The sequence below is a fragment of the Fistularia commersonii genome, chromosome 8 (assembly GCF_037954325.1).
Source record: "Fistularia commersonii isolate RoL2024-O1a breed Wild chromosome 8, RoL_Fcom_v1.0, whole genome shotgun sequence".
Lineage (NCBI taxonomy): Eukaryota > Metazoa > Chordata > Actinopteri > Syngnathiformes > Fistulariidae > Fistularia > Fistularia commersonii.
In genome coordinates this window covers 4,117,008-4,144,617 of record NC_141291.1, presented here as the reverse complement: position 1 = coordinate 4,144,617, position 27,610 = coordinate 4,117,008, and the positions used below count along the sequence as shown (strand labels likewise).

Below are 27,610 nucleotides of genomic sequence, written 5' to 3'. Positions count from 1 at the left end.
TTGCTCGTTCCTCGCTCATTTTTATGTCATTTGTTGCAGACTCTGTTGTCCTATCTGGCTACTCGTGGGTGTTTTTCCACAAAACAATCCGATCATTTGCCCTTTCCTGCGGATTCATCAAGCAAAACAACGTTCCGCGACCGACTATTTCAGCGGCGGCGTTCGGCAAACACAGACAGCAAACATACAGACGTATAATTGGGCTCGGCTGTGTCAATTTGAACAAAAACAAATTTGTCTGACACGGCAAACACGACGTAATGGGACATTCGGGGGGCAGGAGAACAGAGCCGGACACCACAGAATACGCCATAAAGTTGGATGGCGCGGATCTCATTTATTTTTCCCATTAAAAAAACATGTGGAGCTCCCGCCCTTCTGTACTTGACATGCAAATGCCACATTAGCAGGGATCCTAGTTCATGCGTGTGTGTGTGTTAGATTGGCACGAGAATCAACCATTACTGCAAAGCATATTTGCTCATCTGTGTTCATTTATCCGGCGAGGCCGGAGGCGACGCGGCGCTTCTCACTGCGAGGGGAAATACAGGAGAGTCCGAATGCTGTGGAGCAAAAAAACAAAGCGAGATCATCCAGAGCTTCTTCTCGCCGGCGAATAATCAAAATGTACCTTTTTCCCTGCTCGAGCAGCGCGATAGCGTCGTTGATCCGGTCCAGCGGCATGGTGTGAGTGATGTACTCGTCCAGCTTCACCTTCTTGTCCATGTAGGCTTTGACCAACTCGCCGACGTCCTTCTTGCCCTTGTAGCCTTAGAGGCAAATCGAAGCCAGGCAACGAGAAGGAGGAGGATTATCTTCAGAGATACACGAGGAGCACAAGAGCTCCGGTGACCAGGGACATTTTCACATCTCTAATCCACCGCTATTTGGCAACCTTTCAGTTTGAGTTATGAGACCGAAGTGTAGATCGCAGATGCAGAGACGTTCCATGTGCAGGTCTGAATCAAGATTTCCGGGAAAAAATAATAAAAACCCTGGAGATACAATGAAGGAACGCAACGTGATTATCACATACTGTTCGTAGATACCTGTGCCGCGCACCTACACTAACGCAGTGGTTAAATCGATCTAGGACACAAAAACACTGGACACTAAAAATAAGAGATAGATTAAAAAAAAAAAAAAAAAAAGACATACACTCGGGAGCCATCATGAAGTGCACAAGCGGCCAATGGAAACAAAGCAGTCTTCCTCGCCGCGTGACAACGTACCCCTTCGCGTTGCTCGCCAACTGCTTCCCGGGCCAAATTTCTTTTCTCACGAATGGCGTACGTCAGGATGATGTAACCCTTGATAAATTTAAGGGAGACGGTAATCACAAAACGACGAAGGTCGAGGAAGTCGTAAACCGTCTGTAATTGTTATGCTAATTTAACGCCGCGCTCATGAGGGGAGGACGCTTTAAAACAAACTGCACTTCAGCCAGCGAAGCATTAGCTGTGCTGGTCGCGGATGACGGGGGGGGGGGGGGGGGGGGGGGGTCTGAGAGAGGCGGGGTTTAGCTGTCAATCACAGGTAGAGCCGTCCAATCAAATGCCCTCTAATTCCGAGACTTTCGAGCTGATGGAGAACCTGGATACTCCACACACAAAGAACCCAGTTGGGAGCAGGTTGGAATTAACGACCTCCTAATTGCCAACCAATACCGCTAACCATAAGGGTTCAAATCTAATTTCAGACGAATTACAACCCAGACAGGTGAGAAGGTCGGACACCCGGGTCTCGCAAGGCCGAAACCCGATTGGAACCGAGCAGGCACCAGGCCATCGTGAAATGGTCCCTGGTTTGGACCTGGATCCGGACGTCTAAGATGTGAAAATGTCCCTAGACCTCTTAGTCACCTCCGAACAAGCTGCCTTTCCAGGTGCGTCCTGCGATGAGGTCACCGGGTTTGACAAAAGTTTCCTCCAAGTCCGTCCAGCCCACGATCACGCTCACGCCCCAGAACTTCGCAGTTGACAACAAGGCGGTGTTCTGGAGGACCATCAACATCGCAGTCGGTCGTTGTTATTTGTTTAAAACCGTGCACGGATGATTAAAAACCCGCCTTACCATGAGCTTCACGTTCCCCACGCACTCCAGGGAGTAGTCCACCCCGCCGTTGGTCATCTCACACACCACCTCATCGACAGGCTTTTGGTGATCGTTGGGGTTCACGAAGTCGGTCGCCCCGAACTCCTCTGCCTTTTTGAATTTCCCCGGGTTGTTATCCACGGCAATGATACGCTTGGCTCCCGCGGCCTTGCAGCCCGCCACCGCGGCTAAACCCACGGCGCCCATGCCGAACACGGCGCACGAGGAGCCCGCCTCCACCTGGGCGGGAAGAACAACTTCGGTTTATCACTTGGAAACCGTAGAAATATATACAGGACTGTCTCAGAAAATCAGAATATCGTGATAAAGTTCTTTATCTTCTGTAATGCAATTGCAAAAACAAAAATGTCTGAAATATTGCAAGCCTTTTATTATTCTAATATTGCTGATTATAAGATAAGAACAACTTTATTAATCCCGAAGGAAATTGTTGTGCCAGAGTTACAGAAAATATAACAGTAATAAATAATAAAAAGAAAAATGAAACTATAAAGTGTCTTAGTAAACAAGTGGTAAAACTATAAGTGTCTTAGTAACAAGTGAGGTAAGGAGTGCACAATAGTATGATAAAAGGAAAAATTGTAGTGTAGCTGTTATGAAATGAAATATTGCACAGTTCTGGCTTACATCTTATGGCTTACATCTTAAGAAAACTCAAAAATCCTATCTCAAAATATTAGAATATCATGAAAAAGTAATTTTTGTTTATTTCATTGCATGACAGAAGATAAAGAACTTTATCACAACATTCAAATTTTTCTGAGACAATCCTGTATATAGAACATGGCGGCTTTTCAGGAAAAAAAAAACAAATCTTCAGTTATTTAAAGGACGCCACGAAGGAAGCTCGGCGGGGTTCTTCGGGCGAGTTGTTGGAAGCAGCTCCGGCAGCAAACACTCGGTCCCCGCGGGCCTTTGAATATTTCAGAAGAACAGATGACGGGCCTGCTGGAATACACACTCAGATATTTTACAGTCAAACTAGTCAACTTCCCTCATCGTGGACTGAGCCTGATATTCATCATTCATTCGTTCTTCACGCAGCCGTCCGACAGATGGGTTCGTGGTGGCGCTTCGGCCAACGCCAGCTGAGGGGCGGGACCGGTCAGCTGTCAATCATCGGGCCGTAGCTGTTTGAACATCCAACTGTTGACAATTTAAAGTCTTAAATGCGGCTCGAACCGCTAACTGTTTTGGGCCTGGAGAACCTGGAGAGAACCAACACCTGGAGGCTCGACGGAGCCAGAACCCAGGCGGGGGTGGACCTCTCCAGATGAAGAAGAGTCTCTGTGATCTATTTCTAAAGTGCCTAGCTTGCAGTATAATAACACAAATGCATTGAATTAAAAGAAAGCCAAGAAAGGGGGGACCGCTCTTAATTTCCAGTCACCATGACAACCAAGCCACGAAATTCCCCCCTATTCCTGAGAAAATACGGCGGTTTTCGCCGAAGTTCAATTATTATTACATCTTTACGAGGTCACCCGGGAAAGACCGGGCAATCGTCTAGTTCTTTGTGTGTTTATTGGGCCCTGAGGGATAATACTTTTGTTCTTTATTCAGATGTGATTATGGCGCCTGGAGATCCTTTCCCCGAAAGCACACACCTTGGCAGTTTTGATCGCCGCTCCGTATCCGGTGGAGAAGGCGCAGCCGATGACGAAGACCTTGTCCAGCGGCGCGGACGGATCGATCTTGGCCAGGCCTTCCCTGAGGACCACGGTGTACTCGGAGAAGGTGCTGATCCCCACGAACTGCAGCAACCTCTTCCCCTTGCAGAAGATCTTGGACGGGGGCGCAAGCTTGGAGTAGTGGGGGACCACTTTGCTGAACAAGACCGAAAACGGCTTCCTGTTGGTGTTGCTCTCATCTTATTGGCTAAGACTTAGGGAAGGGGCGTTGAGCTCACCCGGCATTGACACACTGGTTGGTCTTTGGGCTCTTGCAGAGGAAACACTCTTGGCACTGGGCACTGAACAGGGGGATCACCTTGTCTCCTGGGGAAAAACACCAATCATGACGCAACTCAAGGAACGTCCTTGCCAACTCCGAGCTACATCCTGGACACCGATTCACATGAAAACTGCTGCCGAGCTCACTTATCTTCTACAAAGACATCGAGATGATACCGACCTTCCTGAAACTCGGTCACCCCGGGGCCGACGCTCTCCACGATTCCGGCAGCCTCGTGGCCGAGGATAATCGGGAAGTGGTCCGGGTTGGTGTTCTCGTTGAGATAGAACAGGTCGGTACGGCAGAGGCCGGTTGCGACGATCTGTAACGACACCGAAACACGAATCCATCACTTCGGACGAGTTCATTCACTCGGTGAGAGGCGTGGATTAACTTGGAATAGTCAGCCGTCAGTCAAAGAGTCCAGATATTGAGACACCCGACCGTTGACCCTTTCATGGGCCTGCAGACTGTTTTTGGACTGTAGGAGGAAGAAGGAGAACCTGGAGAAGTCGGGCAGGAGGACATGGAGACGACAGAACGAGGGCACACAATCTACGCCGATCTCGAGTCTCACACATGGGTATTGGACTCAGGACTTCAGTATCTAGCTTCGGCTTAGCTTGGACCTGCGAAACAATGACTTAACCCTGCCTCATAGTATCCATCTTCACAGGTCAATGCTTGAGTTTAATTTACCCGGAGAACTGAGGGAAAAAAAAACATGTAGTCTCTCACCTTGACTCGGATCTGGTCGGTCCCTGGTGGCTCCACCTCAACCTCCTCGATCACCAGGGGCTTTTTGGGCTGCCAGGCGACCGCTGCCTTGCACTTGATGGTCTGGAGGAGGAGGAATGGAGTGAAACCCTCCTTCGGGGTGCAGCTGAGGAGGTACCCTTGACTCCTTCCCGAAAGTCCCTAATGGAGCCCCCGGCTACATATAATGGTGCTTGTTCTTCTATTAAACAAAGTACCATATTTTCTGGACTATAGAGCGCACCTGTAAATAAGCCGCATCTGCTCTGTTAAAAAAAAAAAAAAAAGTAAAAAAAAAAATATACAAGCCACTCCAGGCTATAAGCCGCAGATATCTACATTGAAAAGAAATGCGCTCCAGGACATTTTCAAGTTCAGGCCACCTGTTTTTATGTCCTCTGAAAACTTTTTTCAACTTTTGGCATTGCATGAGCTCTTCCTGCTGCCGCCTCCAACGTCTTACCATAGATTCATTGACGCTAAGCTTGCGTTTCCTTCCTGGATAGCAAGCTCGATGGCCTTCAACTTAAAACTTGCATCATACGAGCTTCTTCTTGTGGTTTCCATGATGAAGGGGCGAGGATTTGAAAATAAGTACCAGTTAGTAATTTGTCGTGCGTGTTCTATCTGCTTTTTATCTGCTCTTTCTGCTATTCTTCTTTGCATTGATTTATACGTCTTATCTTATTTTGGATTCTACTTCCGCCCCCTAGCGAAGGAAGAAAAATCCATAGAATAGCAGCACTTTTGTATACGCCGCATGGTTCAAAACCTAGGAAAAAAAGTAGCGGCTTATAGTCCAGAAAATACGGTACATAATCAACCAACCTTTGGTCAGGAGTCTTCCTGGGTTTCAGCCGGGCCTTTCGGTGCACTCGCATAGCACAGCTAGAGGAGTACAAACTCCCGTTTGGTGACACTCGAAGGGAAGATGCATTGCTGTGTCAGCTGCACTTTGACAGCGCAACCGAAAATTTACAATCAGAGGTCGGAGTCAATTTTTCCCCTGCAAACACACACTGCGGCTACGGGGAAGGGAATACTGCTATCACCATGTGTGTGTATGTATGAGCTTTGTCCAAGCCACGGTTGACTTTATGCTCCCTTATCAAACAACGCCAGGCAATTATACAACACTGCGGAGTACTCACATCCTCACGTTGATCTTCCAGACAACCCACGTGACTTTTGTAGTACAGACGACAAAGAATTCACATTGAAATGAAGGATTGTGAAGTACTCACTGCACCAATCGAATACTGCAGTACCACTGAGTACACATGCCATTCAATAATTAATGCTAGTGAGTAGCATTAGGGATGTACCGTTGCCCATAAGGACAAAGTACTCTTTGCAATTTTCTGTCAATTGCATCACATTTAGCCATTTGTCAAATCTGTGTTCAAATACAGCCTCTCTTGGTAAATATTGTAGCACTACATCCGGTTCCTGGACACTCCGCTTCACCTGACGGGGACCCCGGCTCCTCTGAGTGTGCGAGGCCAATAAACACAATCACGTGATGCAAAGCATGCAAACCAGACAATCGCTGAGACGTTGCAAACTTTACCTTCCCCGCTGTGGCCATTTGTCACCGAGGAGATGATTGAGGAGGAGTGGAAGGTTTAAGGGTGCGGAGCAGAACTTATAGCTGGAGTAGGAGGGTGGGCAGAGTCCCCTGGCCGAGGAGGCGGAGACAATGGTCCACTGGTCCGGCTGTAGTAAAGAAATTATTAAGTTTAATCTGCATGATTTGAATTGCACTGTTAATTTATCGTCTATTTGAATGACTAATCTAGCGGCCTGTTTGGCATGTTCATAGTCACGGCAGGAGTGTTGTCTTTTACCCGACTCTCACGCCACTCCCAAACGCCCTCCAGTCGTGAAGCTCGACGGCGTCAAGACTCCACGACCTTTGGAGCAGTTAACTCCAACTCCGATGGTTGAGTTGATGATTGAAGGGAATCAGTATCTAAGCGGTGTCACGCAGAAAACAAATGAATGACATTCAAATGTGACGCTTTTACTGCAATAAGTCTAGATGTCACAGGACAGACCTGGGAGTGAAAATATGGGTAATTACCAACATGTCTGTTGTCTTCTGTTCACACCTGCACCTGGATAGGATCTTTAATTATTACAGCAGTGCAACCATTTACTGTTCTCCTGCCTGGGTTCTCCAGAGGTTCTCCATCTTCCCCCTGTGGTCCAAAGACAGTCAGCAGATTCAACCAGGACTCTAAATCATGTGTCAAACTCAAGGCCGGCGGGCCAAATAAGAATGCCCGCCTTAAAAGGTCTTAGTATAAATAAGTTGAACACACGCATTGACCATAAACTACATTCATGCCGATCACATTACCCACGAAGTGACACCATCCAGTCATTAGATCGCAGAGAATCCATATCAATGCGAAGAATTGAGAAATACAAATGATTCCTAAATGTCCAGGAAGAGAAAAGTCGATCCAGATGGAAGGCTGTTTCAAGACAGATGGGAAGGCCAATACAAGTTTGTGCTTCAGAGAGAAAAAAATGGTATGTGTTTTGTGTTCTGGGGCAGCGTCGGTGTAGAAAAACAACAAATTGTCGAAGAATTAAAGGCCAAGCTACGACGGCAGCAGAACGTATTCATGAAAGCTGCATCCAAAAACACTGCAGCAGTGAGAGCTAGCTTTGTAACAGAGCAACTAGTAAACATAATTTTTTTTGACATCGATGCAAATGAATACCTAACATTTGGATTTGAATGAGTAATAAATTCAATTAACATTAAGGAGCGATTACATTTATTTGACATTACATTTGGTTACATTTATTCTGTTACCGTTTACCATTATGGTACCATGTGGCTTTAACACATTCTCGTTTTTTTTAATTACAGTTCTACTTTTTGTCTCTTTTTTTTCTTGCCTCTAAAGGACATTTGATTTTTCTTTGAGAATTTTTTTTTGGTCTGTAGAATTTTTTTTTTTACTTCCAATTTCCTCTTTAAAAGTTGCAAATTGAGCCATGGAAAACATATTTATTAATTTGCTACACCATGTATTTGATGATTAATGTCTGGCAGGCAGTAACTCAGGTTTCAATATGCACATTCGACAATTATTTCAACAATAAACAGAGCACTTGACTTGTACCAAATTTTTAATTTTTGGCTTACTGTGCACGAGTTTGACACAGCTGCTTTCGACTGTCCGCGAGTGAGACTCGTTGGACGTCTTGATCGTCAGCCGTGGTGATGGAAAGCGGACCCGTCCAGGTTAAGCCTCTCCCCCGTCACCTGGCAGCTCAAACACACCTTTTGGATGCAGTTTAATCACATTATCTTTTGTTTCAAATGTTTTATTCCATTACAATTCACAATAAAAGATACAAAATCAACTCCATAGTAAACTTCTGTAAAACCAAGCTTTTATCCAGGGATTCATTTTATTCTTATTTTCTTTGAAAGAAATGTTTGCGACTCCATTAACAAAAGGAAAAAAAAAAAAAAAGAAAAAAAAGGCATCTTTAAATAATGAGGAGCAAACCTGTGCATTCATGTACACAAACATTTTCCTGCATGGTTTGATGTTACCTTGGATATGTAAAACAGCCATTTCACAAAAAAAAAAAAAAAAAGATATAAATCACAAATTTATTATATGTACATGTTATTGTAACACACACGCACACACACACACACGCACACGCACACACACAACCAGGGTATTAATCTTAAAGATACTTTTCTTGATGTGGAGCTAATGAGTTACTTACATATCAGCCAGTGTAGTTACTATATAAGGCAACAGTCAGAACAACCTCCAGTGTGGAGATGCTGAAGTACCACCCTGGAAGCGAAGCATTTACAGGGAGCTGCTTGGGAGCGGCTGGCAGCGCCGTGGATTTTTAGCCACCCGCAGCAAAAGGTGCTTGTTTGCGCTCCGCCCTCACCCCAAGCAGCACCAGACTCCATTGAAAAAAGCAGCGGTTTTACCTCGGCGGCCGCGGCGTGACCAGGAAACCGGCTGCGGACCGGTTCGGGTTAAACCCGGGTGACAACGGTGAACTGGCAGAGGCGTTGGCGCTAGAGAGAGAGAGAGTGGGACACGCCGGGCGCCTGTTTTGTGGGGACACGATGCCTTTATGATGACTTGGATCTATTGGAAGTCGGTTAAAACACGTCTGCGCCCCTTCCATCCCAATTTAACACAAGGTTGTGCTGACTGCTGTCTAATATACTGAAACAGGAACACGGAAGAACTTCTGTGAACTTAAAGACTAAAGTTCCGGCTGCTGACCAGTTTCTTTGGGAAGTCAAGCGGCTCTGGCAGACGGCGCTCAGTTCCCTTGCGATTTTCCTCTGGAAAACGGCACGTCACGCTTCGGTCATTCATGGCGGGGCGCCTGAGCCTGAAGCCCTCCCTTTAACATCCCCAAAAACAGAGAGCCACCGCCGGATCGGTGGGGCTTCCGGTACGAAACGGGAGAGCGGAAAAAGAAATGTTGAAGGCACCTGGTAGCGCGCTGCCGCGGAAATACCGAAGCCCGACCGATATCGGCCTCTCGCGGTGGGACGTCATCGCGCCGGACGATGCAGGTCGCGGCTCCTGTTTCAAACACGACCGGGAGGAAACCCTGCATCTGCCTGACTGACTGCCACTCGGTTTGGAACGCTGAAGACGGATGGGTTGAACCATTAACGGATCGCAATCGGGCGACGTCCAAACGTCAAAGTGACGTAGATCTGTGAACATTTAAACGCGGGTTGAGATGAAAACGGACATCTGGGGTTGGTCGGTTTGGTACGGATCACTCGATGCGATTGGATGAAGGAAATTGGCTCTGCTGTCTTTTAGGCTGCGCAGAGTCCAGTAAAGCCAAAATAAAATCTTTCATAAAAGAAACAGCGATTGGGTGACTTAATACTTTTTACATTTTGCGGACAGTACTTTTAATCTGCATTTCAGCTGGCGTATCAGTTGTTACGAACCCTCGAATATCATTAACGGCTCCAAAAACCCATAACCAGTCAGGCTTGTGGGGGGGAGAAAAAAAAAAAAAAACCAACAACAACAAAAGATAAAAACGCAACTTCCTGTGATATCTTGTTAGTCGACGTGCTAGCAAAATGACAGCGAGGGGGGAGGAAAGGGGGAGTCGCCCCCTCCCACCTCCTCACTCAGTGAATTGGGGTTCGGGTCTCCTGTGCAAGAGGCAACGTCCAGTGCTTTCCGGTCTGTTTATGGCGTGAAATGTCGGCCGCCCAGAGGGTCTGGAGGGGGGCAGAAGTGAGCCGTGCTCTTCTGACCGTCGCACATGACGCTTGAGGAACGTGTCGGATGCAGGAAGGAAGGTGAAAAAGAAAAGTCTGGCCCGCCCAGCGTGCTCGGCCGTGAGATTCCACAATGCTGAAGCGCAACCCGTTATTTGACATATTTGGTGTGGTGAAGTCCCCGGACAAAATTAAGACGCAAAATGGTTAAAAAAAAAAATAAACATACACAGTAAAGAGCAGAGGTGCTGTTCATGTTCACGCAGTAAGGCAATGTAGAATTTAGATTTTAGTCTTTTTCCTTGGGTGGGGGTGAAACATGGCAAGCTAGCAACAAGGGTAGGGGGGGCACCTGTGGACATTTTGGTCCTTGTGGAAGAATTTCGATCCGACCCGTTCTGTGTTTTCTGCATGGGGGGGGCATGTGTGTGTGTGTGTGTGTGTGTGTGTGTGTGTGTGTGCGTGTGTGAGGGCCATCAGTCGTCAATGTCCTCGTACACGCTGTCGTCGAAGGGCCGAGCGAGAGGTGGTTGTAACCTGTGTCGGGAGTACTTGAGCTGGAGACGGTCCCCCACCTCGCTGATGACGCTCAGAGCCTGCGGAAACATGGGGAGGGACGGCACAACGTGTTTTAAGTGAATGTTATTGCTTGTGCAAAGAAAAAAAAAACAAAAAAAACCCACACCTGTCTCTTGACATTAACCAAGCTTGATCAGGAACCGAGGATCGTGCCACGAATCCTGCTGCTGTGCCAAACACATCTCATCTCTGGCCCTCCCACTGGCCGTGAGGCAAAGCTACAGATTTTTCTACATTCACCAGGGTGCAGCAGCTTTTGTTCACGCCACGGTTCGTGCTCTTCCCTTGGGGAACGGCGAACGTCAGGGGAGAAAAAAAAAAAAAGATTGACTCATCACGACAGCCCTTGCTTTGAGAACAGCACCATTATCGACACCTTCCTCCGAGAGACGACCTCCAGATGGGTTTGTCGGCGGTTTGCAAAAACACACCCGCGGACCGGACCCTTAGAGCCAGACCTCGGGAGCAGAGACGGAGCCCAATCATCTCCATTACCACTAGATTTCTTCTCATACACCCACTTTCCTGGAAAAAGCGGAGAGGGGGAAGAGCTCTCCAGATTCAGCGAACTCGCCGGACATACATGTATCAAGAAATGTGCGTGACCAGCCTTCGCTTAGGACACACACACACAAACACAGACACAGAGTTTGGCCAAAGCCTTACTAAACCTTGTGTTTTCTAACGCTCACACTGTGACCCTCTGCCGCTTGGCACCGCTCCCGGGACACGGACATTGTCTTCCTGTTCCAACAGCATTCCCGGTGGCCACACGTGACACTTTGACCTCGCTGACCCGGTAACGCTCTGCAGTGACACCTACTGGTTGACGGGGATACTGAAGTTAGCTTTGCTAAACAGAGTATTCCAATGACGTTGCCGGGCTACGAGCCAATATTGTCATACGTCTCCTTCTTCTCCCCTGTCTCCCTTCTCAGGGATTCATCTACAAGTTTGCCCCCTTTGCTGCTCCTTTTCCTCCTGCCTCTGATTATGTAATGCGTATAATAAATGTTTTTTTTTTCCAGCCCGAGTTATTGACCACTTGAGCTACTCATGTGAAAACAGAAACATAAAATTTGGTCTTAACACTTGAGTTATAAAATTAGTGTTTAAAAATGTCAGAATCTGAGCGGATAGATTTGGCTCTGTGGTCTTAAAACCGTGTTTTCTTTTTGACGTTAGCATGATGCTGCGCTGCCCCTCGAGCACGGTCATACGGTCAGAACCCAGTTGCTCGGTAGGGTTTGAGTCCACACGGGCCTCGACGTCTCAAAGTAAATTACTCTGGTTTGGCGATTCAATAAGTCCAGAAAAACAGGGATTACTGCGACAAGTGAAAAATACTAGATAAATACTAAATGTAACTGCAGCCAGAGGTTGTCAGACAAATTCACAAAGGAGAGAGACGACAGGTCAGTACGAACTGCTTCCAGATCAGAGCGCTCCCGTGGAGGCGGGTCGACATGACATCTGTTGCCACGGTGACGCATGGTACTGCGAACTGCGATCCAGCCGCGGCGGCGCATCTATCTCGGCCTCCTTGGCGCTCTACTGAAAATGAACTCCTTGACATCGCCCCTTTTTAACCGGCCGGAGGAAACCGTCTTCGCATCGACAACCCCGCGCCCTTGGCGAGACTTCTGAGCGTCAGCTCATTCGTCAGACGGCAAACAACTCAAGTTATTAACAAACTGTTTTGCCCCTCCATTTTTTACAATCCTGCTCGGTTAAATGGAGAGGTTGAGCCTCTGAGGGTGGTGTTTGTGGACACCTAAATGAGAGGGAAACTGCGAGAGCTCAGCGGCAGATAGGAGAGGCACATAAATCAACATGACACATCAAAGAGGCGGAGACAGAGGCAGGCCGACAAAGAGAGATTTCAACATTTTGACAGATAAAAGCATTAGAGCCCCACATTACTCCCACTCTCTGTCTTAGGCTTTACTTATTTATCTCTTTTTTTTTTTTCCAAGGGGGAAGAGAAGAAAACGAGAAGGCAGCGAGAGGCTAACCGAGCCTCGGGAAAGAGTTCGCCCCGCAGCGGGAGTCCATCGGCACGGGATCAGGGAAGAGTCCCGAGGCGGTGAAGAGGCGCAGGCTCCCCCTAGCGGTAGCAGGAGGCGGCAGGCGCTACCGGCTGGGGTCCCTGCCTGCCCCCCCCCACACCTGCAAAACTTCAATCCCGCTCCTCCAACCCTCGAGATGAACGTGAAGAAAGCAAAGGGTGTTCGTCAGCACCCCTTCCCCCCCGTGATTGTTTTCGTGAAAATGCTAATAATCACTGTAAAAAGAATAAGGACGCGAAAAACCTCCCGATGAAACCCCGAGCTGGGAGACTTTGTTGTGCAGCCTCCGCAGGAAGCAGCGGGGGAAGCGGAGGGTTCGTGGAAGACTGCGACGGAAAAACAACAGATTTAACAGCTGGGTTTCGAGGCGTCCCGCTGGGGGCGGAGGTGGGCCGGGGGGGCGCAAAGACGATGGCCGGGGCTGAAACAAACACCTTCCGGTGAGTGAGCACTTATGGCTGCTAATGATTGTTTTCTCGTTCTCCGTATGAATTTAGTGTAAGATCCCAGGAGGATCTGGCTCCCACTGGGCAAACTAGAGACAAAACACTTCCGACACCTCGCAACTTTTTCAAAGCATAGCTTTTTAAACCTGTTTGTGAAGTAAAGCCGGCATTTAATGATGCTCAGCCTGTTAGTCAAATGAACACGCTACGGCATACCGCGAATCTTCTTCTCGAAACAGACGAGGTTAAAATGACGACTCACCATGTCCAACATGTCCTTGGAGTGGGCGGCTGAGATGCAGAAGCGAGCGCGGGACTCGATGATGGGCGTAGCAGGGAAGCCCACCACCACCACCCCGATGTTCCTCTTCAGCATCTCCCTGCCAAACGCTCTGGATGGAGGCGGAGGGGTAAACAGCAGCAGTCAGAGGCAGTGACCCTGAGGCTAACGCTAGATATTAAAATCACATTTCTAAGGTTACTATCCTCCTCTGACAGCATTTAATGAGTGGTTATTTCATATTTATCGAAGTTTGATTTCTCTCAAAACTCTCAGGTATCCAGGGTGTGCTTGGGTGATAAATATCACTGTAGCCAACGGGCTGATTTTAATTCCTCAAACATTTCGGAGCTGCGGAGGAAGCCCCGGTCACCTTAAAAGTTTTGCACCCCGGGTCACCCTCTCTGCGGTGTGGGGAAAATCCAGCCATGTGAGAGGATGAGCAACTACATACCTGTGTTACGATTACTTACAACCCCTCCCCTGAAGTATGGCTGTCTTTTAAACAGACTCACAGGAAGGAGCGGCAACTGTTATTGTTGTGATAAAGACTCACCCGATCTTCGCCGGCATGTAGAGCATCATGGGGACCACGGGAGAGTCCTGGTTGCCGTAGATGATGAAGCCCATTTCTTGGAGCCTCTTGCGGAAATAGACGGTGTTCTGCGCCAGCTGCTGGACGCGGTCACAGCCTGACGGCAAACAATATCAGACCCATTATCACCATATCGTCCTGGAACGCGTGACTTCTTGCCTTTTTAAAGTCCCAGAGGAAACCGGTGAGGAGAACACTACAATTCTAAGCTGGCTTCGGGACGATACGGCAGGTCCCCTACTGGCAGAGCGGCTTGATTCGCTTTGCGGCCGGCGGCCTCTTTAAAAAGAAGACAATGACACCTGGTGGACAAGGTAGAGAAGTACAGCAGGGATGGAGAGCACCTAGAGTGAGGAAATGAAGCCTCCGTTTGGCAAGGAGAAGGAGGAATAATCAAAGTACTATGGATGGTACTTAGAAGCACATCACTTCAAACGCTAGTCTGTAAGAGGCTGGTTCATTTACTGAACTAATAGGTGTTTCTGGAGGGGTTAGCATGAACACAGCTACTGTTTCAACACACACGCACTATAGCCGCTGCTTTAGCGGTAATATTTATATTCAAGCAATTTTATTCTAAAAACATCCCCCGTATGCATGAAAACCTAATGTAGCTAGAATTCTCCAGGTGTGGTTGAGTGACAGGCTGACAGCAGCGGTGGTGCTGGGGGAGGGGCGCCAGCGCGACGTCAGCTGATTGCACCATCGGTGGCAGATTAAGTCAGTGAGTGTAGAAATGAACAGAGAGCGAGCACTCTGGAGGAGTCTGCCCCTCCCGTCCGTGGAGGGAGGTTTCATCAGACTGCTGTCGTCCATTCTGCACTCTTAACATTTACAAAAGGTCGACGACGACATTTTCAAATCGCAAAAGCTGCTCATTTTCTGCTTTTAGTAAGGACGTTTTTTTTTTTTTTTGTTCCACCATTTGCTAAGTTTTAGCACCAGATGCGGAGGCTTTTTACAACCCTCTGCGGTTGTTATGTAGCTTTGAAAACTGCTTCAACTTGAGGAGGGAAACAAGAATGTTTTTTTTTTGTTTTTTGGACTGATGAGGACTCACCCAGGGTTGTGCCGTCTTCTCCCATAATGCACTTCATAGAAGTGATGATTTGTTCCACCACAGGAGGAGACATGGAGGTGGCGTACACCGCACTGTGGGAGTGGGAGCGTAGGTACTCGATGAGCTCCTAAAGGCCCGGCAGATAAACAGGGAGTCGGGAGTTATCGAGTAAGAAGCAACTCTGAAGCACATCTCAGCCAATGCTGACATAGAGGTGGAGTAACCTGTCAATCACAGGGCCACATACAGAGATATCCAACCATTCGCCCTCGCGTTCGCTACGAACAAACTGACTGTTTTGCACTGTGAGAGGGCGACAGGAAATGTAAATCAAAATAGGATTGTTGATGAGATGAGATGGTGGCTTGATATTTGACAGACTGAAATAAATCACAGCCTTACTTAGACGATTAGCATACTTTGATCAATAACGGTTATTCCCATCAAATCCTCAAGTTACGTTGGATATACCGAATGTGTTTGTGTGTATAAGTTTTGGATTTCATGAGGCTGTCATGATGGATACTTTGCACGAAAACCTCCCCACCTACTCAATGCATAAACACATAAACCAAAAAAAGCAGCACAGTACATTAGTCAGTCGATCCTGAGTTACTATGACGACCGGAGCTGCTGCATCATCTCTATAAATCGAATTCCAGATATTTATGATCCGCTTCTATTCGAACGCTCCATCTGATGCACCGGAAGTCATGAGTCCGCACCTTATTTCCAGCGATGTATCCCCCCGCAGCTCCAAAGCTCTTGGTGAAGGTGCCCATCATGACGTCCACGTCACAGGGGTCCAGGCCAAAGTAGTCGACCACGCCTCGGCCCCTGGGCCCCAGGGCCCCTATGCTGTGGGCCTCGTCCAGGTAAAGGTAGGCCCGGTAGCGCTTCTTCAAGGCGATGACCTCAGGTAGGCGCACTATGCTGCCCTCCATGCTGCGAGGAGACACAGAAGAGGATCAGACCACGACTCCCTTTCATTTCCAGCCCTCTGCAGAGGTCTAAGGTCCCTCGGGTCCAGAGCAGGGCCGATCAGAACCGCATTTGCTGCAGGGAAGCGCTGCAGACTTGGATGGCTCGGACTTTCCACGCCCCGCAAGGAAGCGGTCACTCCTCCACAGAGTGGAGGAGGATGAGGAAGGTGAGGATCTTTGTAAGACAATTAAAACTGAGCCGTGCCGTGGGATCCCGTATCGTGTTTTTGCCCTTTGGACGGGAGCTCCGTCCAAACAGCAGAGTCAGAACCAAACGGAGCCCCTCGTTGCTTTTCCGTTTCGCTGACATCGCGCTGTCACGGTGGGCTCGGGGAGAGGAAGCCAATCAGGTTGTGACTGACGTTGGACTTTGGCCTGGATTTAAGGGAGTTGTTTACTCCAGTTCTAGAGAAAAAAAGGCACGGGCTCTGGTAACAGCCCACAGTCCGTAGGTTGAAGGGGTGTGTCCAGGTGAATCACAAGTACCCCTGAGTCACAACCAGTGAAAGAGCTCACCGAGCACTGAATCGTCTCCCTTTGCCAACAACCAACAGGATGAGGGGCGATGAATAAAATAAACAATAATACTCATGAAATAATAAACGGCCAGTGATTTACTTAAGAATTAGGGAAGCCGGTAAAACTACCTGTAAATGCCTTCCACCACGATGAGGATTTTCTTCCAGGGTCTATGCGTTCGGGGCTGGCCATGCACAATGGCTTCCCTCAGCAGCTTCTCAAGGCTCTGCATATCTGATGGGAGATAGACACAGCCAATGAATTCAAATTAAAACTCAGGCTACAAACATTGGGGGGTGGGCTGAACGCCCACCCGCTGACAGTTTGTAATTACGCTGAAACAGCTGCAATAATGCATGAGCCGGGTTTGACTCTCACTAGAGCCGCCGACGGCTTCAATACAGCAAAGACAAAAGTTAAGATAGCAGCTTCACTTTTGGATGTTGGAAAATCAAAACAAAATGTGCTTTCAGATGAACTACTTTGAACTTTTGAATAAAAATAAAGCAATGTGTGCGTTCAGACAAGCTTCTTTGAGCTTTTGAATAAACTGACAAGAAGAGCTGGGAGACTGACTGACAGAGGGAAGTGTTCAGTCGCAGTCTGTTAGCCGGGGCTAACGGCTGCATACTAAACCATAGCGCTGTTAGTGGCTAATTATGCAAAGATAGCTGAAGAAGCCGAGTGGAAAAACTTCTTTATTTTTTCTCTGCACAAAAGCAGACTCCGTCAAACAACGATGACAGAAAGAATGCTGGTCATGTGTGCAATTGATGTTCGCACAGACGACTGACGCATGTGAAATGGAGCTTGTTAGCATCAATGCTATGTCAGGCAACACAGAAACAAAGCCTCCGTCCATACTGATGTTGCTCAGGCTTAAAAACTAGAAAACTCTTGAAATGCCAGACAGACAGGATATTTGAGGACATCAGTATTTTATATGGTGAATACAGTGAGCGTTTGACTTACACATTATAATAGCATACAGACACACACATACGTGTACTCCCACATGCATCATTACATTTTATATATTCACGCATATCTACACACACAAACAGACTAATCCCTGCATCTGTTCTTTTACTGTTGGCTTTATCTAGGCGCACTTAAATAAACCATATCAATGTGTATACCCGGTAGACCAAGGCAGCACTTATAAATACCTGCTGTATGTATTAAATATTAAGATGTTACAACATATCCCTGTTGGTAGCTCTTCCCCAGTAGAGGGATCCCTGTTCTTCTTCTAACTCGGTGTGATGCAAAAGGCTTACTGTTGTGTTTGAAGACCCTGATGGTTGAGCCGGAGAGTCGGGCCCCCAGGACCAGGGAGGCGTGGTTCAGCTCGTCACTCAGAATCAGACAGCCCTGAGGGAAAAGCACCACAAAAAAAAAAAAAAAAAAAAAAAAAAAAAAAAACAAACAACAACCTTTGTTATATTTAAAAAAAACAACTACTTTTACTCAATGCTAATGGTCTGAACCATCCTAAGTAGATTCATTTCTGGAAAACTTTACAATTGGTTGGTGGTGGTTTCAGTGAGGAGACACCCCACTGTGATAAAGACCCCAATCAAGTGATCTGCGGCTGCTCGCCCCCAGGTGTTACCTTGCCCGTCAGTGCCGGTATGTTCATGGAGTTGGTGGCGAAGCCCATCCCGAACACCATGGCGGCCTCCACACCCAGAAACCTGGCGACCAGTTTCTCCAGCTCCTCGTGACTATCCAAATTACCTGATGGTCAAAGATAGATAAATAAATAATAATAAAAAAAATACACTTATACGAAATAGCTAAAACTGCATTAAATTCATTCTCTGTGATCCTTGAAGGCCACTGAAGAAATTACCGTAATACCTGTAATATATCATCACCGAGGACTTTGTACCCTAAAGTAGTTTTCCAGGAAGTTACTGGCGTTTTTGACAAATCTCATAGAATGTTTGGGGTCGTTCTGTTCCATTGTGCTTGGGCTAGTAATGCATCAAAACAAAGGACGAAACTTAAAGAAATTCTAAAACTGAAAAATTACTTGCAACATGGTCATTTATTTGAGGTTGACCCTCCCCAAATGATAAATGAGGTTCTGGTTTTCTCTCTTTCAGCTTTGTTTTTGCTCCTCCTCTTGGGGAAATATGGGTTTCACTCTGTGCGACCGGTCAGCACGCCTGATGTTCAAATACATCACCACGACAACAGCTGAGCGTGGACTCAAAAAGTGCGAGGCCCACAGGTGAAGCCTCATGGAAACCGAGAGCGAGGCTCGGCGAAGCAGATGGGCCGTCTGTTTTCCGTGCACATCGATGTGCAACACACGCTAATTAAATTGCTGTCATGAGTCTGTTCATAGCGATTCAGCATCCAAACAGCTTCGGTGCTCAAACATCATATATAAATCATGAGTTGGATCAGCGGTTGTTGTCTCCGGGCAGGATTTAATCACTTGCTGTCCTGTATTTCCACCTCAAACTGCTGCACTCCTCATCCTGGTGCGGGGGTGTTCCTTGCTATGCCAGCAACGTCACTGGTTCGACTCCATCTCCACGGATTGACTAAATGTTTCTTCTTGTTGATGCAGATTTGCTTTCCCTTGGTGGGATTATTGGCCTGGGGCTGGAGTGAAACATCCAGTTTCTGATTCACTCGTACCTCGAAATAAGTCTCTATTAGGAGCGTTTGCATTCATTTCATGGTCAAATCCAAACCGGCACAGCGCCTCGCCGCTGACCCCCAGCTGGTGTGTGTACTTTCTGTCGCCGTGATTTCGTCAGCAAAAAAACAAACAAAACACAGACTTGTCTACCGAGTATTTCTAATTTCGATATGGTCGGAAGGCTGGGGGGGTCTATTTTGAAAATAATTTTCAAAAGGTTCCATTGAGAGACAATTTAGATATTTTATTGCTGGGTGAATTGTCTACGTGGTGGTTTGCGCTTCTGCCTCACAGCCAGAAGGTCCCTGGTTCACTTCTGAGACGACACCACATAGCTTTCCTCCAGGTTGTGTTCCTACAATCCAAGATCATGCAGGAGCTTCATGGTAGAACCCTAAATTGGGCGAATGATGTGGGAATGAGTGAGTGATTGCTTGTAAGTCTCTGTATGTGATTGACTGGCGTCCTCTCCAATGACGGCTGGGATAGCCTCTGCTAGCCCTGTCACCCTGAGTGCGGCATGAACAGTATACATAATGAAGGAATGAATGAATTGTCTGCTTTGGGTACATTTCTTTCTGTCAGGTTCAGCTCTGCTTCCCCCATGTCACTCTGAATTGGGACTCAGGCTGTTCTGCCCTGTGTCTTTGTGAACGGGTGGTTAGAGGCTTAAATGATGGGATGGTTCTCAATAAGTCCCTTCACGGGCGTGAACCGACGTTCGTTGTGCGCTACAACAGAAGCCAAAGAAGAGAATACTTCAGGATATTACATTGCGCTCAAGACACTGGATGCTTTGTTCCCTTTGATCAATCCGTGATTAACTTCCGGTGTGTGTGTGTGTGTGTGTGGGCGCTCCGGTGTGTGTTTGTACCAATCTCCTGCCTGGTGCTCGCAACGCCGACGCCGTAATTCATGGTGACCTTGGCTGCCGCGTCGGCGCAGGTCCCCGCGTTCTCGGCAAAGCCCAGGTAATTATACGAGCCAAGGTTGATCACATCCTGCACGACCCGACCCGTGTACCTGCAAGGAGGGAAGGGGGAGAGGAGGTGATCACACACACGGTAACAGAACCCCGGGGTTACTGCAGAAATTAGCACTGACAAGCAAAGATAATTAAAATACGTGAAAATCCTATTTTTTGTGATGTCAGATGTACAGGGCTGTTTTTCTTGCCCTTATTTTCACCGCATTTATCTGAGCGCTCTCTAAAGGAGTATAGAAGCAGATCGGTGTTCCTTTATTCCCCTGACATTTGTTGTGCAATATCAGTGAAAAGTTGATGATTTAAATATAAAGAGCTGAGACTGGGGTACTGGTAAGAATACACCCAAGGGTCTATTTTACTGGGCGGGGCAAGAAGTCACAAAGAAACTACAATGGTTCTTTTTTTTTTTTTCCAAATTAAAACCCCATGCAAATGTATCGCCGTACAACAGCTCGCCATTAAGCTACGGTGCTCTTACAAGTTGGATGTAAATGAATGAACGTCTTAAGTACGCCATAATACGATAAACAAATCCGTATTATACGGATTTCCAATTTCAATTTTTCACGAGTATCAAACTACAAGTCACCCCCCTTTTTAAAAGAGGGGAAAAAAAACTCAACACATTTAACCTAGAGGCAGATGGACCCCATCATGCAGCAGAAGTCTGAACACCATCCAGGGAATAAACATTGAAGACATGTGACGAGTATCTGCTGTCTTTCCCTTTTACTCAGTAGGGGGGAGGTAAGGGCATGAACCGGTTTGGTGCAGGTTGTTTGTACAAGGAATATATGTGAATTCTAGAGAAATTGTTGGAGAAAACAAGACTTTTGAGCAGACGGACAACGGAGGACTGATAAGGTTGAGAAAGGAAAAGCAATTACATTTCAGGATTATTCCGAAACGCCAAATTCCGAAATCCCTCCGACCTCACTCCGCTCTGTTCAACCCATGTTTATCTAGACTTTTCTGGCATCCTGCAGGCGGTGGCAGGCTTAATGAGTTGATTCAGAACGTGTCTCTACAAAACCTCATGACTGAGCCATCTCTTGAGTTTCTGACACGGGGCGGAGTGACAGCCATGACGTGCCTCTCCAGGACTCATGGCCAGAAAGGTTTATTTTCTTACGGAGTTTCACAGCGACCTCGATCGTGACCATCAGCTCAGTTAAGAACATGAAGTCATCCCCTCGCCGTGCTCGGCTCAGAGGCAGCCCAACTTTTTGGAAAAGAGTGTTCGCTTAGCTTCCACTTAGCCTGCACTGGTTCCACCTCTATGGACAGAGTTTGGGGTCCTTACTCAAAAGTCCAGTTGTAGTCGTGGGAGGCTCGCTCCAGCAGGTCCATCTTGGCCCCGGGGACGCTACATATGGGCCGGTTCCAGTTGTCCCGGATCCGCATGTAGAGGTTCCTGTTGTAGAAGTTCTCAAAATCCTGGTAGAGGGGCACAAAGTCCTGGACGGGGAGAGGATCGACAATGTGAGGCAGGTTAGCGTGGGGGGCGGGGACGGGAAACATGACCTAGAAGAGGAAGGCGAGGGACTTTGGTGTTAATTGCCGGTGTTGAGTTGCACAAATGTAAAGTCACCCCCCTGAGAGAAGAACCACATACCGTTCATACCTCTGTTAGCAAGCAGGAACCCTATCAATAGAAATATCAACCCTTAACAGGTAAACACACCACGTAGGAAGCTGAATCATTTTCCTCCACAGGAACTAGTTCTTGAGGAATAACATTCTCTGGAAATCCTGAGGGTGATAGGAGAACTAGGCCGCTCGCTTCCTTTCCTCAACATAATCAAAACACTCTGGAACAATGGGTTTCCCTATCAAACGTTACGCAACGCTCTGGGAAACAATCGGACCGGTCAAGGCCGTGTTCGGCATGGGCTGAGAACTCCGACACGGGCGGCGTGTTGACATTCTCAGGTGTTCTTGTTGAACAGCTCGGGGGGGAAAGAGAGAGCCCGGAAGGGTACTTTGAAAGTATTTGAAGTATTGTGCTGTAGGTGTGTTTGATAAAGAAATACAAACACTTTCTGTGGAATGTATGAAGGAATGTCGGAGTGATAGCTTTACTAATCTGAGCCTTTTTTTTTTTTTTGGCAGACTTTCAGCACCTTTGAAAGCTTCCTCTCTGCCTTTTTTGGGAACCGGTCCGAGATACAATTCAAGAACTCGCTGTGGCGACCGCCACAGAAGAAGAAGGATGAAAACAACATACAGGTACACACAACTGGATGTGAACTGTATGCTAATTATGAGTATCTCAAGCTGCTGTTGTGCATCAAAGCAGCCACATCCCTTTTCTTTTTCCAGAAATCCCCCACAAACCAGCCTTTAACATGAACACAATGAAGGATTAGTTGTATTGATTCTCCTTAATCAAGTAAAACAACACAATTAACCCGTGAAATTCTATCAGACACACACATCCTCTAATCTTCACTTGGACTCTTACCTTTTGCTCCTCCTTTTCCCTGGCGATGTGGCACCTTTCGATCTTCCAATGGCGCAGGAGGTCGCGGAGGTAGCCGAATATGGTGAGGATACCGTAGCCCATGTAGGTGAGGACGGCCACCAGCATGGGGGTCTCCTCGAAGGACTCCAGAAAGGGCCGGCTGTACAGGCTTCCATGGTGAGACGCGTCCTGGGCCTGAGCAGGAGAACAAAAATCCTTTAGCAGCAGCCCATCTTCACAGTTCGAATCTAATGTGCATGATTTGGATGATGATGTTCAAGTTCTTGCACTTGGACACAGGCAGTTAAAGTGAGTTCTAGGGGCGGCTTCTGATTCATGGTTTTTCTCTGTACATCTCACATCATTTAATCTGGCAGGACTTCCAACCTCAATATTTAACTCTCTCAACAGATATGTGGCGAGAACGGGCAGAGAAAATGTCCATTACAAAAGTACAGACAAATGCTCAAAGTGAACCAGGAAAATTTAACAAAACAAAACAACAAAAAAAAAAAACAGTATTGCATCATCACAAACCACATGACCGTGGCTCATTACTGCTGACAGAATCTTTGTCTTTCAATTGAGTAACAGGAAATTTAAACACTCCTCTCGCAGTCTCAATCCAGCTGACCAAAGACTCAAACAATGCAAAATGGATCATTTATGCGCGGCATGTGCCAAATACAGGAAAGCACCACCTGACATTGTCTGACTGGTTAGTCCCCCTGATATTTTTCTGATTTCCACGGAGGTTAGGACATGCTAATCCATCACAAGTGGCCCGGCCTTGATATAATCATGTTAATAGAACAAGGAACTGAAGAACAGATCAGGAAGAGACATCTTGAATACATTGATTTCTTGTCAGCGAAACTTTGAAGTATTGCGCATCTTTTGCTAAACAGATTGTTTAATCCACTTCAGCAGCAGTATACCGTTGAACCGATGATGCTGCAGCAACGTTGGTTAGTGCTGTTCCTTGTCCCATTTGCAGGCCCTTGCTATAAACCTGTCCTGAACAGGAGTACCCACCCTCACTGCATTGAATGGGAGGGGCAACGGGCGGATCTGCACCCTGAAATGAAACCCACGGTGGACAGATTATTTGAAGGCTACCAGCCTAATATTCTAGAAATTTGAAAGTACTGAAACTGAAAGAGGAATTGGGCCATTCCTTGTGATCAATGATGTCAATATTAACTTCATTTACTGTACGGTGACTTGGATCGGTCAGGACCCACGGTCATCGGTAGAATCACGGGATCAGATTTATCAGCTCTCTGCTCAACTGAAAACCCACTCAGCTGCCGCCTGCTGTAAAAGTCAGCTCGCGCTTTGCTAACTCACTTCACAGGGAGGAAGATGAGGAGGCTAGCAAACCCTTCTCGTCTCAGGTCAGCCTGCGCTAACTACACAGGAAATAAAAACACAGCGAGAGAAGCCAGAGGGGGAAGCGTGGACCGCGAGATAAGGCAGGGATCCGAATCTGTGCAAATCTGACCCGAGACAGCAATCCTGCGACCATAAGCCTGGTTTATACCTCATCTTTCAAAGAGATATTGTCATCCTGAATAAAAGAAAAAGGCAAAAACCCGTAACGTAACAGAAATATGCCATTCTAAAATGTTACACAACCCCCTACCCCCATCCCATCACGCAGCATGTCTGTCTCTCACGGCTATTAGGCACCACATGTGACTGGTCATGCCTTTCTCTCAAATACCTTACAGAGCAGGAACGCTGACATTGGCGTGAACCACAATCAGCTGAGGTTCACTCACCAGGCCTTGAGTTTCTGCACCTACTGAACAAGTCCGCTTAAAACAACCAGGAAAAAAAAAAAAAAAGCAAACTGCAAAACCCTGCAGTGGAGTGTGATCACGAGCACAACCAATCAGCCCTCCCAACCCCCTCTTTACTTTCATTCACGGTTTCGAGTCAGAAGGAGACTTGACCATTTGTGACAACAAACCCGACTGACCCAGATGCCGGGGAAAGTTGACAAAAATATCACATACTTTGACAAAACTACAGGAAAAAAAAGACCCACTGGGTGGGAAAGAATGCAAATATACCATGAACTTGTAAGAAGAGTTTCAGCCTCCTGGCCCACTCTGGATTTGTTTGTTGTGTTGACTCTCTAATGAAGACATTTCACTTGTTAAACATGAGTTTACATGCATCCTTATCACACAGCAACACAAACAAAATGTAATATGAACCTGGGAGGTTCTTATACTTCTTTTCTAAGAATTCTTGATCAGTACCATCAAATGCAAACTTTTCCCAAAATATATGGGGCAAGGCAGGAGAAAAATATCCAAATGTTTGTTTTGGTTTTGGGTGTGTTTGCCTGAATGTTTAAATAACAAATTTGCTGTATTTTTCGTTTTAGTCCAGATAGGGACCAGTCGACTTTGGAAATGTCCAGCCTGCCTCAGACTGCAGTTACGCTATAGCCTCGTCACTTATTAACTTATTTCAAGGGGTAGTTTAACATCTGAAAACCGGACGTATGGGAAAGTTGTGACATTGAAGTTCATAATTTGGAGACTAATGCCATGTAGAAATGCAGAGCTTGAGAAGAGCTGGATAAGTGCTGTAATGGCTGCTCACCACAAAAGTGTTAGAACCACACCATGATCTGTTTCTCCACACGGTGAGTTGGCATCACCCAGTGAAGCTGACCAGCAGCGTGGTGGACAAGCTACTGCCCATCAGAACTCCAAAGTGCTCAGATGAATGAGGGGGCACCAAAAGTCTGTGTAGATTAGCATCTACTTCTTACATGGCACAAACAACAGAGCTGCCATGGCAAATGTCAACCATCTTGTAACTCCTGAGTGGAGGGCAGACGGGTTTTGGAGCAATGTCGCCGTCAATGTCATGATGACCTCACAGTAAGAAGTCTGAGCTATCCAACAGAGTACCGTGGAAACAAATGTCAAGGGAAAAAATGGTGCTTAAGTAAATGAAGCTCAGTGCAAACACCACAGCGCCATTTGCTTCTGCTCCCCCGTTTCCACTGTTTTTCATTGTTTACCGTCTGAAAACTGCCTGGGGGGACGGCTAGCTCTCACTAACCAGTCAGAGCTTACCAAATGTCTTCTAAACCAATCACCTCTCAGTCACTATGTTTGAAATCTGTGTCTATGCAGGTGACCTTTGCTTCACCCAATCTCAAGATCCAAAACACGGTATCCGAAGTGGACTCGGTACCTGCTAATGCAACAGATGCACTAGTTGCTCTTGTCTCGGGACAATTCAAGAATACAACGCGTTTCTTTGAATACAAACAATTATATCTCGGCAGGACTCAGACTTTATGTCAACACCGTCTTTCATTTAGGCTACTCCCTTCAGGGGTCGCCACCGCGAATCAACCCACTCCATCTTATTCCTTTGCTCTGTATCCTTGTCTCTCACACCAACAAACTTCACGCCGTCTTTCACTACATTCATAAATGTTCTCTTTGGTCTTCCTCTAGGGCAGTTCCAATCCCGGCATCCTTCGAACAATATGTTCACTATCCCTCCTCTGTAAATGCCCGAACAATGTCATTCAGGCTTCTCTGACCGTATCTCCAAACATCTAACACGTGGTCTCCCTCTGATCGCCTCATCCCCGATCGTCAAAACACTCTTTTATTGCATGATGGAATTCAACACCTACATCCCCTGAACTTCAGTGGAAGTTGTGGATATTTTAGGTTTAAAATCCAGTCTTTTTTTTTTTTTTTTTTTTTAATTTTTGACCTCTTGTCTTTTCAATGAGTGTGAATCTTTTCCCAGGTGGTTGTCAGCGTCTGATCGCACTGTTAGGGGGAAAAAGATGTAATTTTGGACAGCAAGAAGGGATTTTGTTGTAGAAAACTTCATTAGGCCTCCAGGGAGCGGCAGCTCGGTGCTCACTAGCGCCCCCTATCGGCGAGTTTCGGCCGAACAGGTGCAGCGTCCCCAGGTAATGTTAGCGAAACGCGGCGGGGTCTTCTTAAGAAATACAGAATGTTCTAGACTTTATAAGCTAGGTACTCGAAAAAACACACATACACGAAACAAAACGACACGACACACGGCGAGATACGTACCGCCGTGGATTCGGACGAACATGACACGGAGAAATACACACATATAAACATTAAAACTAGTTTTTTTTTGGGGGGGGAAGAATGAAGCGGAGTTCGGGCGGTTAGCCGGGGCGGTGCGACGGCGAACTGAGCCTGGCGATTTGTAGTTCCTATTTCTCGGTTGTGCTATGTTTTTGTAGTCCTGTGTTTCTGTTTACTGGCGATATTCGAGTGACACCGTCGCCTGGGTGTTTCCGGGACCACACGACGGGCGGACGTCCCACCGCCATCACCTCCCCCAACAGCGGCAGCGTCACCAACCCTCCGCCGCCTCTACCCGTCCCATCCCGCGGCCTCACCTTCTCCTCCGGCTCCTCGGCATGGCGGCGCCGGCCGGACTGCTGCTGCTCCCGACAGCGGCGAAGGCTCTTCAGCGAGCCGTTGCGGTCCGCCCTCAGCCCGTTCTTGGCGCGCTGACACGCTTTCCCGTTGGCCGGCTTGGTCGCGGGGCTCTCAGTCATCGCTGGCCGACGATTGCGGGGCCGCCGACTGGAACTTTCATGTAAGTTGAGGGGGACGGAGGCTGCCTGCGGTGCAAGGCGGTAACAGGACGTTCGCAGCCGGACTACAAAACTCCCTCTCAACGGTCTCTGTCTCTCTCTCCCTCTGCTCACCCAGGCGCTATCTCCCCCCCCCTCGCTCACACACACTCACACACACTCCCTCACACACACGGAACAAACAGCAGCGCGACAAATAGGTCCGAACACTCACGGCGGAACCAGAAAATCCAGTCGCCGAATACCGGAAATCG

General features: G+C 47.3%; 2 protein-coding genes across 3 annotated transcripts; both read right to left on the bottom strand.

The window, feature by feature from the left end:
* Positions 1-317: 317 nt before the first annotated feature.
* LOC147231638 (alcohol dehydrogenase 1-like) lies at positions 318-6,530 on the bottom strand. 2 transcript variants are annotated; one of them, XM_086150546.1, is made up of 9 exons: positions 6,395-6,530; positions 4,807-4,908; positions 4,249-4,390; positions 4,025-4,112; positions 3,723-3,942; positions 2,074-2,334; positions 1,863-1,995; positions 632-770; positions 318-563 (listed from the first exon to the last, which is right to left on the bottom strand). In XM_086150546.1, the coding sequence occupies exons 1-9, from the start codon at positions 6,410-6,412 to the stop codon at positions 530-532; spliced, it is 1,137 nt and encodes a 378-aa protein (XP_086006672.1). In that variant the 5' UTR covers positions 6,413-6,530; the 3' UTR covers positions 318-529. The 2 variants fall into 2 exon arrangements, with proteins under 2 accessions (XP_086006672.1, XP_086006674.1); XM_086150548.1 differs by lacking the exon at positions 6,395-6,530 and adding an exon at positions 5,288-5,374.
* A 1,623-nt stretch (positions 6,531-8,153) lies between these two features.
* Positions 8,154-27,575, bottom strand: LOC147231637 (serine palmitoyltransferase 2-like). Its single transcript, XM_086150545.1, has 12 exons — positions 27,156-27,575; positions 22,727-22,921; positions 21,566-21,720; positions 20,149-20,297; positions 18,231-18,355; positions 17,896-17,989; positions 16,744-16,849; positions 15,839-16,058; positions 15,114-15,240; positions 14,015-14,150; positions 13,441-13,570; positions 8,154-10,680 (listed from the first exon to the last, which is right to left on the bottom strand). The coding sequence occupies exons 1-12, from the start codon at positions 27,315-27,317 to the stop codon at positions 10,561-10,563; spliced, it is 1,719 nt and encodes a 572-aa protein (XP_086006671.1). The 5' UTR covers positions 27,318-27,575; the 3' UTR covers positions 8,154-10,560.
* Between the last annotated feature and the right edge of the window lie 35 nt (positions 27,576-27,610).